The following is a 17,393-nucleotide window of genomic DNA, read 5'->3' on the forward strand; positions in this document are numbered from 1 at the left end:
TGGATGGGCCTGTTCACATGGGGTTGGAAAATGGGAGCATTGTTCATCTGTCACTCCGATTGCCATGTCCTTCTATGATTTGTGCCTGGGTTGTGAAGGCCACAAGTGGCCAAAAGACCTCCCTCTCTCCTTCTCACTCTTCTCACTGCTTTTTTTTTTTCAGGAATTCCCAGCCTTTGAATTGCTTCCACCCCCACAACCCTCACTGATATCCATAGATGCAGAAAAACAAGCCTCCAGCTTGGACAAGCAAACATAAATATCTGTCACTGTTTCCTTGTCTTAGATACAGTTTGTTGAGCTGCATTGTAACTTTCAGTGTTTGCATCTCACATACAATTTACATACAACATCCTGTGTTATGTATACACGACTGCATGCAGGCTTACAAGCATTTCCCTAAACTATCGTGTGCACATTGGAGCAACTCAGAAATTGCAAAAGGTGTATGATTACATTACACAACATAGTGTAATTTAGAAAATTGAAAATATGTAATGTATTTGCCATAATATAATAAAATGTCATTATGTTTTATTTCCATAAGGCAACACAAAACTGAATTTTACTCACTGCTGATAATAAATTTAGCATGGTGAGTCCAATATAAAGTTCAGATAAATACATATTTTGTTGTTCATATTCACATTTGGTTTGACTACAAGGTAGTATTGAAATGATCTGAGCTTATATGCATTACTCTATTGCATTAAAAAAACTAACTAACTCAGAACACAGAGAAAGTCATGTCATTCCCTTAATTTATTTTCATAATGTCTGCTCTAATCCTCTTTTCTTGCTTTAACTGTGAAGCCCATATAAGTACAAAGTGGAGGAGCCTGGCTTTTAAATAGCCCTCTCATTTGAGTTGCCTTGTTTGGGCTTGATTCTAGCAAATACTATATTTCATTTAACCCTGTGTGCTCAGTCATAGATTAACATTTAAAGCCTGCTATGTTGCTCAACAGTTTATAATAACAAAATGAAAACAAAATGTAATCCAGCATTAGCAATGAGAGCTGCTGCTCTTTCGGACAACTTTTCTGTGTCCTTTTAAAGAACCTGGTGTTTAAAGCTAAACTTCTGCCAAACTAAATTGGGGGAGGGGGATACCCTCTTGTTTTTGAATCCTTGGTCGCCAATGTTTCTCTCAAGCACCTGTGCCTTCAAAGGTGGCCAACCCACTAAAGAAACAGGTGCTGGTGAATGAATACTGGGGGTAAGGTGTGCATGCTGGACTGATAGTGGGGCAGGCTGCAGAGGTCCTTGGCCTAAAGTGCATGCTGGATATAATTCATCATTACTGAACCTGTATCGCTGTCTTTTAAAAAACATCCTAAATCATATCCCTAATGTAATCAATTATACATGCAGCCTTGACGTTATTCCCACTAAATTTGTTAAAGATGTTGCTGACACAGTTGAACTCAGTATTTTATTGATTATGAATAGTTATTTAACATAAGGAATCTTTCCATCCATTTTTAAACACACTGTGGTCCAACCACTCTTGAAGAAAGCTGTCCTTGATTCCTCTGTTCTTAGTGATTTTAGAATAATCTCTAAACTTCCCTTACTATCAAAGGTTTTAGAAAAAATGGTTCAACCCAACTTTTGGCTGTTATGTGTCATTATGACATCTTTGAGAAGTTACAGTCTGGTTTTACAGATTTACATGACATAGGAACTGCCCTCCTAAACATAACCAATGACCAATTTTAATTTTTGTAGACTTGACATTGTAGATCATGCCATTTTTACTGACCGTCTTAAAGCCTGTTGGCAGAAAGGAGACTGCCTTTTAGAAGGAACCTACTCAGTCACTATAGATAATTACACATCTTGTTGCATTACCTGTGGTGTACTGCAAGCTTCAATTTTAGGTCCAAATTTATTTTCCATCTACATGCTTCCACTTGGCCAAGTCACTCAATGCTACAATGTTTCTTTTCATTGCTATGCAGACGACACACAGATATACCTTCCCATAAGACCCGGTGACCCAGAAAGCCTAGCTGTTGCTTCAAATTGTCTGAATGATATAATAATATTAACTGATGGATAGCACAAAACTTCTTAAAACTCAACAACCAAAAATCAGAAATGATATTGTATGATCCACCAAATCCCATAATTCCCATTCAGAGTGCCCTTAGTCCCTGGTCTGCCACTGTGTAGTCTGTCGGGAAATCTAGGAGTACTGTTTGATTCAATTCTAGATTTTGAACAACTCATCACAAAAGCTGTGCAGTCCTACTTCTTCCAAATCGGAACCCTCTCCAGATTCAACCAATACCCTGGAAAAATCTTATTCATGCATTTATCTTCTCAAGACCTGACTACTGTAACTGCCTCCTCTCTGGCATTAACCAAAAGTCACTCTCCTGCATTAATAGTCCACGATGCAGCAGCAAGGCTAACAGATGACATCACACCACGCCAGTCCTTGCTTCCCTTCATTAGCTTTCTGTCTGTTTCAGAATTGATTTTAAGATTTTACTGACCACTTTTAAAACACACCTAATCCTGAGCTAAAACAGGAACGTCAACCCCATATGTGCACAGCACTTAGATCCTTGAGTGGGGCCCTTCTGGATATTCCAAAGTCGAGGATTAAATCTAAAGGTGACCATGCTTTTGCCATCAGGACCCCTCGGCTTTGGAACGACCTGCTGGAGGAGATAAGGCTATAGCAGAAACAGTGACTCCTATTAAATCACTCCTTAAAACCCATTTGTTGCTTGTGATGTCATCTTTTTTTTATCATCTTTTTAACATTTTTTAATGCTTTTTTAATGTATCGACTCTGTAATTGTTTTTATTCATATTGAAGTATATTGTATATCTTTTATCTTTAACTTTACCTGATTTCTGTCCTGCTTTTGTCTGGCCCTGTTGTCAGTTGTTGTACATATTGCCTGCTGAGCCGCTTTTGCTTTGTTGTCAAAGCACTTTGTAAACTTTTATTGTTAGGGGTGCTTTCTAAAAAAGCCATTATTATTATTATTATTCACAACTCACAAATTCTGTTGAAGGATCAGTAACTAGATGTAATTTGACTTCCTGTGAATTAAACAGATTGTAGCTGTTGATCTGTTAGCTTGTGAGCTCCAGTTAAAAATCTGGATTTGACCCTCTTCTTTCATTTGACTCAGAAATAAAAAATGCACGACTGAACAGGAACCCTCCCCTTAAGATCATATAAACTGAAATGATCAGACACAATCATTAGTAATGGGCCATAATCTTATTATCCCACAATAGTGGTTACTATGCTGCTCCCTCTCTCTCTTTCACACAGCTCTCATTCCCCCCTCTTTAGTGAAGGACTATGTTTGTGGAAAGGCCACTTTAAGGGCACTAACTGAAATGTTTAACGCTCACTGGTCGATTTATTGAGGTCAGCAGAAGGCTACGTTTTGAGAAACAGAGGAGCGGGCTGTGTTTGGATTGATTTTCATGAATGATTTTATGCTGTGAGCAGAAGAGAAACAAAAGACAATCACGGCACATCAAATCACGGCACAAAAGAAATAAGGGAAGGAAACAAAAAATGAAGGGCAAGGCCAGAGCCGTGTCACTGAGCATTAAATTAATAAATATCAGTTTCTGTCTCTGAAATGTGAGGACAAAGAGCATGGAGAATTTGACTGGATTATGCTGTTATGTTGATTTGATCAAGGTCTTTACTCTTGAAGGGGGTAAAATTAGCACATTATTGGTATTGTACAGTTAGTGATTTATTCTGAAATTCAACCTTTAGAAAATAAAGGCAAGCATTCCATTAATTCAATACATTAAAACTTATCAAAACAAAAGGATGATACATACAGCGTTTAAGGTAAAAACTCAGATTCAAGCAGTATAGTAATCAGCTCAGAAGATACCTACAATAAAGTTTAATAAAGTGACTCATAATATAACTAATGTACATGATAGAAAACCAGAACTCACACCCACGGTCATCTACTAGGACATAACAGCCTTTATACTGACAACATAATGGAAGGATTCTGATTCATGTGGATCAATAATCATTGGCTTAATATTCCTCCCTAGAGATTAAAGGCAAACCAAAAGCAACACGACAGCATTTGTTTCAACAAACGCACTGTCAATGGTGAAGTGGTGATTTTTGATTTGACAGCGCACAGCGATCCAGGCTGTGTGCTCTGAATGCTGGCAGAGCTCTCTCTCTTTGTGAAATGAATTAGGAGAACATGAAAACTGAGCAGACCTTCAGCAATACATTATGCATGAGGAGCTTGAAGGCTCCTACTGAATTCTGTTCAGGTGGCATCAGAGTGTGCAGCCAAGTGGAAATGCTGGCTGGTCACTTAAAGCACACTATCTGTGGTAATCTTTCTACATGAAAGCGCCGCACTTGGCTTGGGCTATATTCTCCTACTTGCAGGTTGAAATATGCAATACAACCAGGTTTCCATGGTGGTCACAGTGGAGGTTTACTGGGGCAACAGGGGATTAAAGGCCTTGCTCTAACCTTCAGGCTGTCTCCTACCCTGCATAACTTTAAGCTACTATTTGCAATTTAAATTAAAATCTATATTTTGTTTACCACCTTGCACTTGATTTACTAGTCTCAGTATATCTGTGGTAACCATCCCTGTCTGCTGCATTAGAGGACGCTTGCAGGACACATCATCTGTGTATCAGTGAGTTTGACAGCTTGACATTATTCCAAAATCAGATAACACACCACAGGATTCCTCATCGTCTGTCATTATGAGATAACATCTAATTTCCCATCTCTCAAGCCATCTTACAAAGACATCGTCTGCTCATTGTGAAATCAATATGCTGTGGAAACACCATTATAACAGTCTTCACAGCGCTTGAGTGAATCACTCTGAATCGCAGATGAACGTGCACACACACAGACACGCACACAGGCAGAGACTCACACGCAAAAGGTACACAAAAACACACTGTCACCTCCAGTATGACCTTTGTTATAACAAGACTTATTCAAAAGCCCAAAAAATGCGAGAGTATTGGTGTAATTAAATCATGCCTCAGTGCCAAGAGACAAACCTTTGGCACACTGAGAAATGTGCATACAAAGTGAGCAAAACCAGTATCAGGATGATTTAAACTGGTTGTAGTGGGCTCACAGGGGAGAGGGGATCATGGTCAGTGGAGTGCATCCTTTGCTAACAGACAGACAGTACCATCACAGAATGTCAAGATTTGTTGCCCTGTTTTGTTTTTCATCATTATAAATTGAATACCTTTGGCTGTTGGGTTGATTGTCGGACAAAAGAAGCATTTTAAAGATGTCAACTTAGCCTCTGGGAACTAAACAATTTTCACTATCTCCTGCCATTACACAGACTAACTGATTACCTGTAAAAATAATCAACAAATTACTCAACAATGTAAATAACTGATAGCTTTAACGTCAGGAAAAGAAAAGAATGCAGTCTGGCTGGGAAGTAGATAGGCACAAAACAAGCATGTAATTGGAAACAGATAGAAGCATATTCAAGGCAGCATACACTGAGAGAGTCACAGTAGAGATACAGTAAAGTGACAGGGAGACAAACACTCAGACAGTAGCTTTCTGAGAGCAAATCCTGAAGTGGACTGGGCAGTTAAAAAACAACAATGAGCTGATGACAGTCTGAGAAGAGTTAGACCTGTATACTTTCTGTGATTTAAAGTCTCTCTCTCTCTCTCCCTCTCTCGCCGGCACTGCTATAATTTTCCTGGGTGGAATGATGGATGAGGCTGTGTCAGCCCATGTTCATTACAATGCACACCATCTATTCTTCTCAGCCAGACTCTCCGCGCTCCAGGAAATGCCAGCGAGGTATTGGAGCCGCGGAGAGAGGAGAAACTCTCATCTGATTTTATGGAGAGAATTTGCTGCTAGGTGTGTGTTAACTTAGTGGACGGTGATCCATCAATCACTAATGAAGATACCGTGAGGCCGCTGCTTGTTCTTAAAAGAGACACATTCCTCTCTGGGTATGAACAATAAACACCCTTCGATGTCTGTGCAAGCATAATCCGTTGCAATATGCTCATGCTGAATTAATAATGAGCACTCCAACAGTTAGCTGAATGCAAAACATTTAGAGAAACATGTAGAAACAGTGTTTGTCATCATGGCCTATTTGTAATGATTTAAAGGCCCTGAAATCAAATTCTGACTATGAGTGATGGGACCCCACAGGAACATACAATTCAATTTTCTGCCAAATATGGAACACCTTAGGTTATTTTATATAATACAGTTAAAAAAAATTTAAAAAATTTTCCTTTTACCTGTTTTCTTCTCACCAGTTTGAAGTGGGCGGTGCTCAGTTAGAAAAAGATGCCATCACATAAGCTCCCACACTAGTTAGGGTTTAGCAACATTTGAGCCAAAATGATGACAGTCGTGGGGTTGTTTGTTTATGTTGCCAGACTGAACAAACCTTACCCTCTGAGTCCTGGACTGGGTTGCACCAGCTGTTTGTAAAATATTTGATAAGTTTGTGCGTAAGTCCTTCCTAGGCTCCTTAGTAGCTACTGGCAAGTTCAGACCAGTGATTTACTAAATCTGGTTGCACCAGTAGGACTCAAGGAGTGTTGAAATCTTAACTCTCAGTCATTTGGTGTTACTCTCTCTTATTCATATATGATACATGGAGAAATATGTATGTACATTCATATGATTTACAGTAGGTGGGAAACAGTTAATCATGCCATAACCAAAGCTATTTGGTCATTTAGTAACGAGTGTTAACCTTTATTTGATTTGAGGTAAATTGTGTTGTTGTTGCGAAATGACATTTAAAATCTTCCCAGTTTACATCTGTAATAAAAAAGTTTTTCAATCCAGTGTCAGCTCTGATGTGTACTGTACTCTTAACTCTATATGGGTAATATATTAGCATGCTAATGTTAGCTTTGTCACTTAGGTATGCAACACCAACTTGTAAGTTTGAACTAAACAGTTGGTGCAACCGGCTCCCGATGAAGCAGATTCGTTTTTTAATAAAATAGCCACAGACATTTTTTCTTTTTTCCAAACTTGGACTTTTATTGTTTCTTTAATCATATATATAAAGAAATATTTATGATTTGTGACAAGGTTTTTCAGGGGCTTTAATAACAGACCACACAAACCAACATTTTTACAAGGTGAAAAATTTACAAGACAAATATTAAAACTGTGAATAACATATTTTATGTGTTGCAAAAAGACCTGAATATGTGAATGTACACATTCACCACACCATTAAACACACAAATGCCTATCCACTCCACCCTGAACAAGTCTAAATACATTGTCTAGACAAACATATTATCTTCAATCAGAGCAGTAATGCATCTTTTCTCCTCACACACAGATCAAGCCAGTGGGGGCCTGATGAGGGCAAATGTGTGGCATATTGAAATAGATTTATTCAAACTGATAGCATCTCATCCTATCAGCTCCACACCAAGTGTGCCAAACTGCGTGCGAGAGTCTTTTCAAAGCCGTTAAGGATGTATTGAACAAAAAAAAAAAAAGGGGGGGGGGGGGCTTCAAATGAGGCCTGGATCATTCCTGGAGCAAAGGGATCAATAACCGCCAGGCTAAGCCCTCGCTCATCCATCTGATTCATATCCTCCCCTCCCGCTTTTCAGATATAAGAGGAATCACCGGGCTGAAGGCTCCCTCTCTGTGGCAACATGTACCAGCTGCAAGCCGTTTCCTCACGTACATAACGCTGTATGAAGTGATTAATGTGAGAGTTGTGCTTATATCATAATGGACTGGATATGTCAGCATATGATGATCTGTTCAAGGGATATATAGCTGCAAAAGGAAAATACAGTTGTCGGTAAACAGCTCACTTTTAGATTTACAATTAGAAGTTGCATGTATATGATTTTGCATTCTGCCTAGAACAACCTATAAATTATAAAATAGATGCTGATGTGCATCCGTTTATACACTTCACATGATGGTGGGCTGACGTTCAAATGTCTCCCTGAGAAAATGGAAAACTCCCAGTGTCGCAACATGAAAACAATCATGCCTCTTGTACATAAATCGTATTTTTTTGTCACTTAAATACCATTTAATCATTTTGAAAAAAAATATCAGTCAGGTAAACAACGACACAGTCAAAGAGCCCATTATCTGTGTTATCAGTAATTAGCAACTATTTGCATAATACAAATAGTGTTGTACAGAACTTCGTGTCTTTCCTCTCCTGTAAATTGCAGTGTTGCAGTCTCTGACACAGGAGCTCTTCATTTTACCTGCTGCTGCTGCTGCTGCTGCTGCTCCAAAGACAACATCTCACTTTGCGTGAGCAGTATTATTATTTGTGCAGGGTGTTACTGAACTCCACGGAAAAACCTGGCAGGGAGAGGAAACTTCATTTGTCACTGTCTGTTAGTAATTAAGTCTTAAACATAGTCTCAGGTGAACCTGCATGCCGATACAGTGACATGTAAAATAAGTGCTTGGAAAGAGACCCTGATAATACGATAGATGGTTATGTATTCTTCACGAAGTGTGGGCATTTAAAAATCATTGCAGCTTTATGACTGATAAACATAAACTAAAAAGATTGAATAAACTAACTATTGGATTTCTTTTAAAGGCCTCTGGGAATCCATGTACAAAGGTCTGCTGCTATTGACTCCTGTTTATTCATGACTAAAATTATATTGGAGGTGAAGCAGTCTGAGCTGTAAAATCATAGTCACTGTAGCTTGGTTGGCAAGATGAGTCCAACTGAAAAGAAAATATTCCCTTGATGGTCAAAAGAAAATCAAATTAACAAATGTTTAGAAATGTACAGTAAGGTTTAAAGCTAAAACCAGAAAGAGATCATCCAGTTACCTTTGCAACCCAAATAAAGAACATACAAACACATACACTATAGTGCATACATAGCGTACAATGTCTGATAAATGATTGATAATAACACAAATATTTGATGCACTGACTCTTGTGTGGTCTCTTCTGTGGAGACTGTGGTTATATCAATAATCTTTTGTGGCACCACCTGCAATATTGAAGAGCACAAGGAACAAAACAACAGTGAAGCACACTTTTATAGGTGGTGCAAGCAAAACCTCGAATAATACTGTATACAATGTATGATGCAACTGCAACATAGCTGGTGTGGATTATATAACGGGAAAGTAGGAAGGATGTAAAAATATTTTTACTGGCTTATTCAAATTTTATTTGAAATAAAATGAAGTTATAGTACAACCAGTTTCACGGCCCCAGTAAAGTTCACTGAGGTCATACCTCCCGTACTTTTTTTCTGAGAATTTGGGTGGTTTAGCAAGCTTGTGGCAAGTTTATATTCTGCAGTTAAAACCTCACATGTAGTTCTTTTTAAAGGCTGATTCTAGTACATTTAAATTTCATTACCTATACCCAATATAATTCAGTATTTCTCCATCAGAATTTTAAAATGACTGTAATGGTGTATTTTACAGCCTGTAATTTCCTTATAACATCCTGGAAAGAACTAAATCATCTGGTAATAATTACAGGGAAAATCTGAACAAGGTTCAGGGACAGGTGAATTAGGCTTGTTGAGTTTGTGAGGAATTTCCTTGCAGGAACTGCTCAGTTCAAACCTGCATTGCTTTAATTTTTTGGCCACTTGGGGGCAAAAATCTGACATAACACCACAACACTGACACTAAGACACCTTTCATTAACATTCATTTGTAAAGTAAATCCATCATTCATCCTTTTGCTTTGCTCTCTACCGACTCCTGAGGGAAATGTCTGGCTCTTTAGCTGCTACCTGCTACAACATGTTCAACAATCTAGTCTCTAGCGTTGTCTTTCTGTAGTGTGGTGCTGGCTGGGTATAGAGAGTATACAGTGAGTTTATCAGAAAGAGAGGCTGATGAGAGCTTGGGGAGTGTTTTTGTGGCTCAGTAAAACTCAGTAAAACTGAGCCACAAAAACAAAACAAAGAGCTGCAAATTGTTTAAATGCTGCACAGACCTGCATAACTGGTGCTAATTCTTGCTACAAGTGACCCCGTTCATGTGAAACTTATTTTCTATTTTCATTTGTTAATATCAAGATATGGATTTGTACAGCTTTAAATAAAACCTGCAGGAAACATAATCGGACAGCCAACTCCAATTAAGAAAAAAAAAAGAACAAAAAAGAAAAAGAAAACAGAAGTAAAAAACATTAGAGACCTTCTTTTTTGTGTCCAGGGTGGTGAGGGGTTGTTAGGGGGACTTCACCTTATCATGACCTCAGTTAAAATCCTGACTACAGCCCTGCATTTATTCACTTTGAATAACTGCAAGCAATACTTGATTTAAGTAAGATGCATACTGATTCATCAGATATATATATTTTTTTTTTCATATAATAAAGCCCACCAAGTGTGCGGATGTGACACATTTGGTGAGTGCAAGACTAACCTACATAGATGTCTCTTATGAAACAGTACGAGCACAGTAAGTCATCCTGACCTCTAGTCTGTCACATCCTCTGTTGTGAGAACACAGTTACATTATGTAACCAATGCATCACAGAATGACACCCTGCAGTGATAAAAAAACAAAAAAAACAACAACAACATCTGAACATAATCTTTCTTTAAGCACTTCAACAGACAGATGACCAGAAACAGCGAGATCCGGCTACATTTAACAACAAAGAGTGCGGCAATAAAGAAAATCCCCACGCCTGACGACCGCCGGAGCGCACGACCGGCACGACGTCTCTCCGGCGTCGCATCCAGTCTCCTCTCGGAGCCACTGAGCAGCACTGTAATCCCACACTTTGATCATGTGAGCACAAACTTGGCCAAATGGGAAGGCGAGTCTCGGTTGTACGCTTCCGACCGCCATTACATTACAATGCGCGGTGGGCTGGACGATCTTGTGCGAAAAAAAAAAAAAAAAAAAAAAAAAACGCTACAGCGGCGCTTCACGTAAAGCAAACACACACAAGAGGGTGAGAATGACACAGGCAGGTCCACACCGCACACTTCCACTTATTTACCAATATAATAACGCTCTCTGAGAGGTAAACAATGAGGAAGCAGTCGCCGCAGAGGACACCGTGCACACGCTGAGGATTTAATTCAATAATCAAATCATTTCTGGAGGAAGGAGGAGGAGGAGGAGGAGGAGGACGCGCTTTGAAATGTCGAGGCGGTTTATAAAGAGAGATTCTGCGGCATGCAACACGGTCTTTATGTCAAATATCGGCGCCAGGCGAGGGACTGTCACTTTTGACTGAACTGTGCATTTAAAAAAAAAAAGAAAAAAAAGAAAAGAAAATCACATGAGATCTGTTTTTTTTTTTTTTTTTTTTTTGTGCAAGATTGAAGCTGTTGTGGCCGCGGGAGGACGTTTCGTAATGGTATAAAACTGAAAGGAAGGAAGGATTTTTTCAAACCTCCGTCTACAGAAGCCTGCTCGTCGTTTTCCTGGCGGTGGAGTGTAAGAATAGTTTTTTTTTGTTTTTTCTTCTGAACGCTTTGACTCATGATTCGGGCTTTTACAGGGAACCCGCTCGACTTCGTCCGCCCTGCCACGGAGCAGGAGCACTGAGGGGGGTTTTCTTTCTTTCTTTTTTTTTAAATTTTTTTTATTTTTTTTTTATATATATATATTTAAGAGATCCCCCCCCCCCCCCCCCCCCCACCACCACCACCACCAACCCTTCGTCTGCGGTCCGCTTAATTCAAGAGCAACAGAGGGATTAAACATTCCTGTTTGTGAGGCAGCACCGGGGCTACATTGTGAGAGGAGCGGTTGTGGTAAGAAAGGAGGCTATAAATAGCTCATGCAATTCTCGAAAACTATCACAAGTGGTGCATCAGCTTGTGGAGCAGACGGAATCAGATATCCTGCGTGTAATGTCTCGGCTCTAACTTAATTGTTTTGCAGAGCGGCGGACGTGTAATAAGAAGTTTTGACTCTGATTCTACGTTTTTCCTCTTCTTCTTCTTCTTCTTCTTCTTCTTCTGGGGCTGCTCCTCTTGCGCGGAAGAAAGGAGTCATTTTCTCATGGATTATGCTCGTTTAGTGATGAAACTATCAGCGGAAAGACTGATATGGACACGGGCTGATCTCCCTCTGTGTGTGGACTGAGATGGATGTAGGAGCTCTCTGCGCTCTCTCCGCCTTTGACAACGATCAGACCTGGAGCCGCCTGACCTGGATTGTAACAATGTTTTGATCCCCGCACACGCTTGGATTTACAACATCACAACATTATAGATCTGCTGGGGGCTTTATGGATGCATTCTGCACTTCTTTCTGAATACGCCCATTCCTCTGCCCCCCCCCCCCCTTTCCCCTCTTCCCTCCCCGACAAATCTATTATCTGGAGCTCTTGTGAGGTTATAAGCCTGATTGTTTTGGCAGACTCGTAAGGGAACCGATTTGTCAACCCCTTCTCGGTGTTGGATACCGATGTAGGATTTCGACATGCCCAGCGCTGACGACCCCAACGGCGGACGATTATGACTACAACGGCGAATTGGGTGGCTAACGGGGCAAGCCTTGAGGACTGCCACTCCAACATCTTCTCTCTGGTACAGTATCTATAAATCACGCTCCGATCGCAGACGCGCCAGCCAGTTGTGATCGACAAGTCATAAGACCGTGGGAGGCACGCTTAAATGTGTCTGCTGTACAAAGGTGAACCAATTGCTGGTGTTGTTATTAGGCAATCATTAACACGGGTTAGTGGTCCGGGAGGGAGGGAGGGGGGGGGGCACCATATTTCCACCACTCAGCTTGTTATAATAAAATATCTCAGCCCAGAGGCTTGAATCGAAAAAGAATAACAACACTCCATAATCTGATTTCAAGCCAAAACATCTCCCATAATGATCAGAATACAATTATCAAATGTTTCCAAAGCAAACTGGCGGATTATTTTGGCATGTGTTTGCAGTTTTGGCACGAGTTTAGCTGATAAACAATAGGTAAACATTCATTTTTCCCATCAAAAGCACAGTGTGCTCTGGCCGTTATCCTCCTCCCCTTTAAATAATCATTTCACTGGAAATCTAGCTGGAACTCTGTTGCATTGCCAAGCAACTAACTTGGAAAGAAGGCGTACTGCTGCCTCTGTTAAATATTTCTGCAGCCAGAGAATAGAGAAAGAGATTTTCTGATCTTCAGTAGTTTGACATGTTGAGCTAATTGCTCACAAGGTTCTAAATTGGATGAGTGGAGAGGGAGGGGGGGGGGGAGTTTTTTTTTTTTCCCAGCAATGAAAAATTGATAATATGATTGTGTCACAAAGAGAGAAGCAGGTTGATGAGATTCTGACAGAAGGCAACATGCATCAGGCACACAGCGGAAACAGCACTTTCACACTCAGTTTATCTGAAAAAAGGTGTTTTTGACTCCACAGGCAGTGTCATTTTTGCAGAAGTCACTGGTTTTGAGGGTGGAAAAGATTGAGCAGCGCGTTTTCACAGTTCTCCTCCTGCAATCAGCGAGTTAACTGTCCTACTACAACAGGCAGCCAAGTGGAAAGGCATGCGGTAGACTGAAGTCAGGCACAGGCTGCTGAGAGCCACAACAACAGAGGCATCCTGAGGGCTTTTTAGGTGATCATGCAGGTTGTCCATCAGCAACAGCAGCCAACCCGTACACTGCGCTATAGCTAAATAAACATGTGTCACATGGTGTGGATTTATGATATAAATTTGTAGCCGTCACACATCTTGCAGAGCTCTCAAAAATTTCAAACAAAGCTCTTGAAGTTTTTCCCTCTCACGAGTCCCGGTCATTTTGTGACTGTAAAGGGAGTAAGGAAATCTGAAGCTATATTCAAACGCATGATGTTTGAATTTCTGCGGACACCAAAATAAACAGCGCTCCACTATCAGACGGCTTAAATTCTCTCAGAGTGCCACCTTACAGCTGAAAACAGTGATTACTTCTCTGTCAGCGTCTCCGTTGAGGTTATTCCCTTGTGGAGAAAAAAAAAAAGAAAGAAAGAAAACCTTTCATTGACTCGCCGTGGCGTCGTTTGGCCGTCGTGCTGGCCCTGTGAACATCCCTTTCAAACTGAGGGAGAAAGAGACCATCCATCAGCTGGCTTGTTGAGAATATTTATGACTGGCTGGTGCCACAGCGGTTACTCACTGGCAGGGCTCCGACAGAGAAATCCAAGACAGAGCGAAACACTAATGACACACTGAGTGTCCTGGTTAGAGGGTACGACTGAGACAAAGAGACAGAGCAGACAGACGCAGGGATGCAAATTGCATCCTGATGTTGAGAATGAGGCAGACAAGTGGAGGCTGAAGCCCTTTTATTACCACAGGAAATGAAAGAATCACATCAGGTGACTATTTGTAAAAATATGTTATGCTTTCCTGCATTTTGCCACTTCTTACTTTGCTCAGTGCTTAAACAGTTAGTTGATTATTTGATTAACAGAAAATGAATGAACAACAGTTTATCAAAGCTGAGAATTTTCTCTGTTATCATTGTAAATGGAATACATTTTGGGGTTTTGACTGTTGTTCCAGCAATTGTATAGGACATTATGATATTATGATTATGACATTTTGACAAGCTAATGATAATATTCATTACTCTAACTTGGTCATTTACAGTCCCGAAACTGAGGAGAAGCAGCCTCTAAGGTGGGATGTTTCTTACCCTTTTCCTTCAGGTGATATTGGCGGCTTGCTTACATAAAGGTCTTGTGGGTAAACTAGTGAGCGCTCTGGTCTGACAGCCTGTTAAACAGCATTCCCAACATGCACTAACCTCATCGCTCACACTGATTTACTGGCTGTTATTGCAACCTGCATCAATAGAAAGTACCTTAGAAGGCATAAGTGCCCATACTGTGGGACTTTATGGGGGTGCGGCAGATTACTGTCGTGCCTTCTGTGAGGCCCGGTGTCAGATACTTGAGATCGCTGTGATCACACAACCCACAAAACAACTGTCTTGTGTGCTGGTGATCATCCATCTGTAACAGAGAGCAAACGAGACCCTTGTAAGTGGGAGACAAGACCCGAGCGGGTGAGTTAAGTTGACGTAGCGATGGAGGAGGGAAGGGTGGAGGACGACAGGAGAAATAGAGGAATGTTTTCAGCTGAAGGAGTGAGTTAAGCGAGAGAGAGAGAGAAAGAGAGAGAGAGAGAGAGAGAGAGAGCACGGCTGAAGGACTGCAGCGGAATCTGTTTTCATTTTAGGAAAGTATTATGACTGATGTGCATTTCCTGACTGCTAGCCTCAGCCTGTTTGAGAGACCAAGAGTGAAAGAGTGAGACAGAGCAAGAGAGAAAATTAAAGAGGGAGGAACGCAGAAAGAGAGAGAGAGAGAGAGAGAGAGAGAGAGAGAGAGAGAGAGAGAGAGAGAGAGAACGAAAACACAGTCATCTTTCTGTGGACTGGGCAGGTTCTTATAACAATGAGTCCCTGCCTGATTATGAAATGCAAGGAGGAGACAGTTAAGAGCCTCACGACACAGGAAGCCTGAGAGCACGTGTGCATGTGTGTGTGTGTGTGTGTGTGTGTGTGTGTGTGTGTGTGTGTGTGTGTGTGTGTGTGTGTGTGTGTGTCCTGTGCACACTGTAAACCATCCAGACTCAGGAGACAAACTTCAAACACCCATCATATTATACACACACGCACACACACACAGACAAACACACACAGGTGCATTCACAAACACAAGCATCGACATGGAGACGGCAAAAAAATAAAAATAAACACCCACATGCCCACACAAACATATGTATCACAAATGCAACACACTAAATCTTCCACCCACACTCACTCACATGCACGTGCACATATACACCACATGCTTTATCGCCTTTATATGGGCTACAAATACATGCTATATCCCAAGGATGCAGACTCGTACAAACACAGGTAGATTGCAGAGGCCTTAATTAAAGGACTTCTCCTGTCCACTCCACAGAGGCGTGTGGCGTGCAACACTGGTAATTAAGTGTCCTCAAGTGAAGGTCTAATGTGATCAACTAAGAGGTGCTCATTAACCAAACTGTATTCCAATAGAGATCTTGCATGTATAATAATGATGCCAGTGTCTGGCACAGAAATAAAGTGCTAAGAGATGTGGCTGAGGGAATACCATTAACAGCAGTGTCTTGATTTATGGCAGGTGAGTGGCCGAGGCTTGTAAGAAGAAGCAGGTAATCAGGAATGGTGCCTTTTTAATATAGGCTGTTTGCATTTCCTCATTATTAATGGTAGTGGATATTGCAAGGGTGCTTAGGGATGAAAAAGAGGCATTGGTTGGATTAAGTGTGTGTCATGAGCTGCAGAGTCTGAGTTTAATAGAGCTGTGTATTGCTTGATTTTTTTTTTTTTTTGTCATTGCTAGTGTTGATATGATAACAAAAGTTGTGTCGATAGTGATAACAAAACAACACAATTTTTCTTACCCGAAGTTGAGAAATAAACATTTTTCCTTTACAAAGCCCACTTTTTCATTTGACAAAAGAAGCCAGTTCTCATCTATAGTTCTCAAATCCCAAGTGTGAGCCTGGCTAGTAACTTGAAGGTGAGCCAATATTAGCTGATATATATGTATGTTTATTGATATGTTGATAAGAAACAAGAAGTCATATAATAACATGTAAGAGGTAATTTACAAACAGTGGTGCCATGACATAATTTGTCCAGCTTTAAATTTAAGGGAATACAAAATAAACTAGTAAGGCTAGTGATCATTATTATTGTCAGCAATTCCAGTAAAAAAATAACCATAGACAAAAAATAGTAATTTCTATTTAAAAGAAAAGGCTCAATAAGTTCCCAGGAAACAGGACACTGTAGGATTTAGAACATGTTATACAAATAAATAAATAATGGCATAAATAGTCAGAGTGGTGCACATAATGTTGACTCAAAATAAATGTTGCCTGTGTTCATTGTAGTGAAGGAACATGTCACTCGGTGCAGTAGTTAACAGTGGAGCTCTATGGCACAATGGGATATCAGGTACAGCTCTTATTAGTTGGATCAATTATTATTATCAATTATTATCAATTTTTAGTAGAAAAGAAAGAAAGATTAAGAAAAAGAAAAGAAAACTTAAGAAAGATTATCGCCATCCTTTAAGCGAGACTATGAAAGCAGGACTTTGATGTCAGCTGCTGGTACTTTCACAGCCTTTTAACTCCGTGTAAAGCTATGAAAGTGGAGTTCATATTGAGATATCTAAGGGTGACATTGAAGCCACGGCAGTGTCCTCTTACACAAGGAGAGGATCAGTCCAGGTTTCCAAGGCAGCAGCCCCAGTCTTCTGCTGCGTGCCCTATGCAGCAGCTCCATCTGGTTACTTCTCACTAAACAGTCCACCCCCTACGCCCAACCTGTGCTTTTGGCTCAGCTCGCTCGCAGTTTTGACAGCTAGCACTGGCTTCACCTTG

The 17,393-nt window shown here is 40.5% G+C and overlaps 1 protein-coding gene across 5 annotated transcripts in view; it reads left to right on the forward strand.

The window, feature by feature from the left end:
* Positions 1 to 10,793: 10,793 nt before the first annotated feature.
* The window catches only part of LOC139611405 (mediator of RNA polymerase II transcription subunit 13-like), a 78,458-nt gene continuing 71,858 nt past the window's right edge, over positions 10,794 to 17,393 (forward strand). For 3 of the 5 annotated variants that reach the window (XM_071466084.1, XM_071466085.1, XM_071466086.1), the window contains exon 1: positions 10,794 to 12,545. In XM_071466084.1, the coding sequence (XP_071322185.1) occupies positions 12,474 to 12,545 (72 nt within the window). In that variant the 5' untranslated portion in view covers positions 10,794 to 12,473. The remainder of the gene's footprint in view (positions 12,546 to 17,393) is intronic. The other 2 variants (XM_071466083.1, XM_071466082.1) reach the window with 2 other exon arrangements.

This window comes from Trachinotus anak, unplaced genomic scaffold, assembly GCF_046630095.1.
Source record: "Trachinotus anak isolate AG129_WGS33_773 ecotype Australia unplaced genomic scaffold, CSIRO_AGI_Tana_v1 ptg000028l, whole genome shotgun sequence".
In the NCBI taxonomy this organism is placed as follows: Eukaryota; Metazoa; Chordata; class Actinopteri; order Carangiformes; family Carangidae; genus Trachinotus; species Trachinotus anak.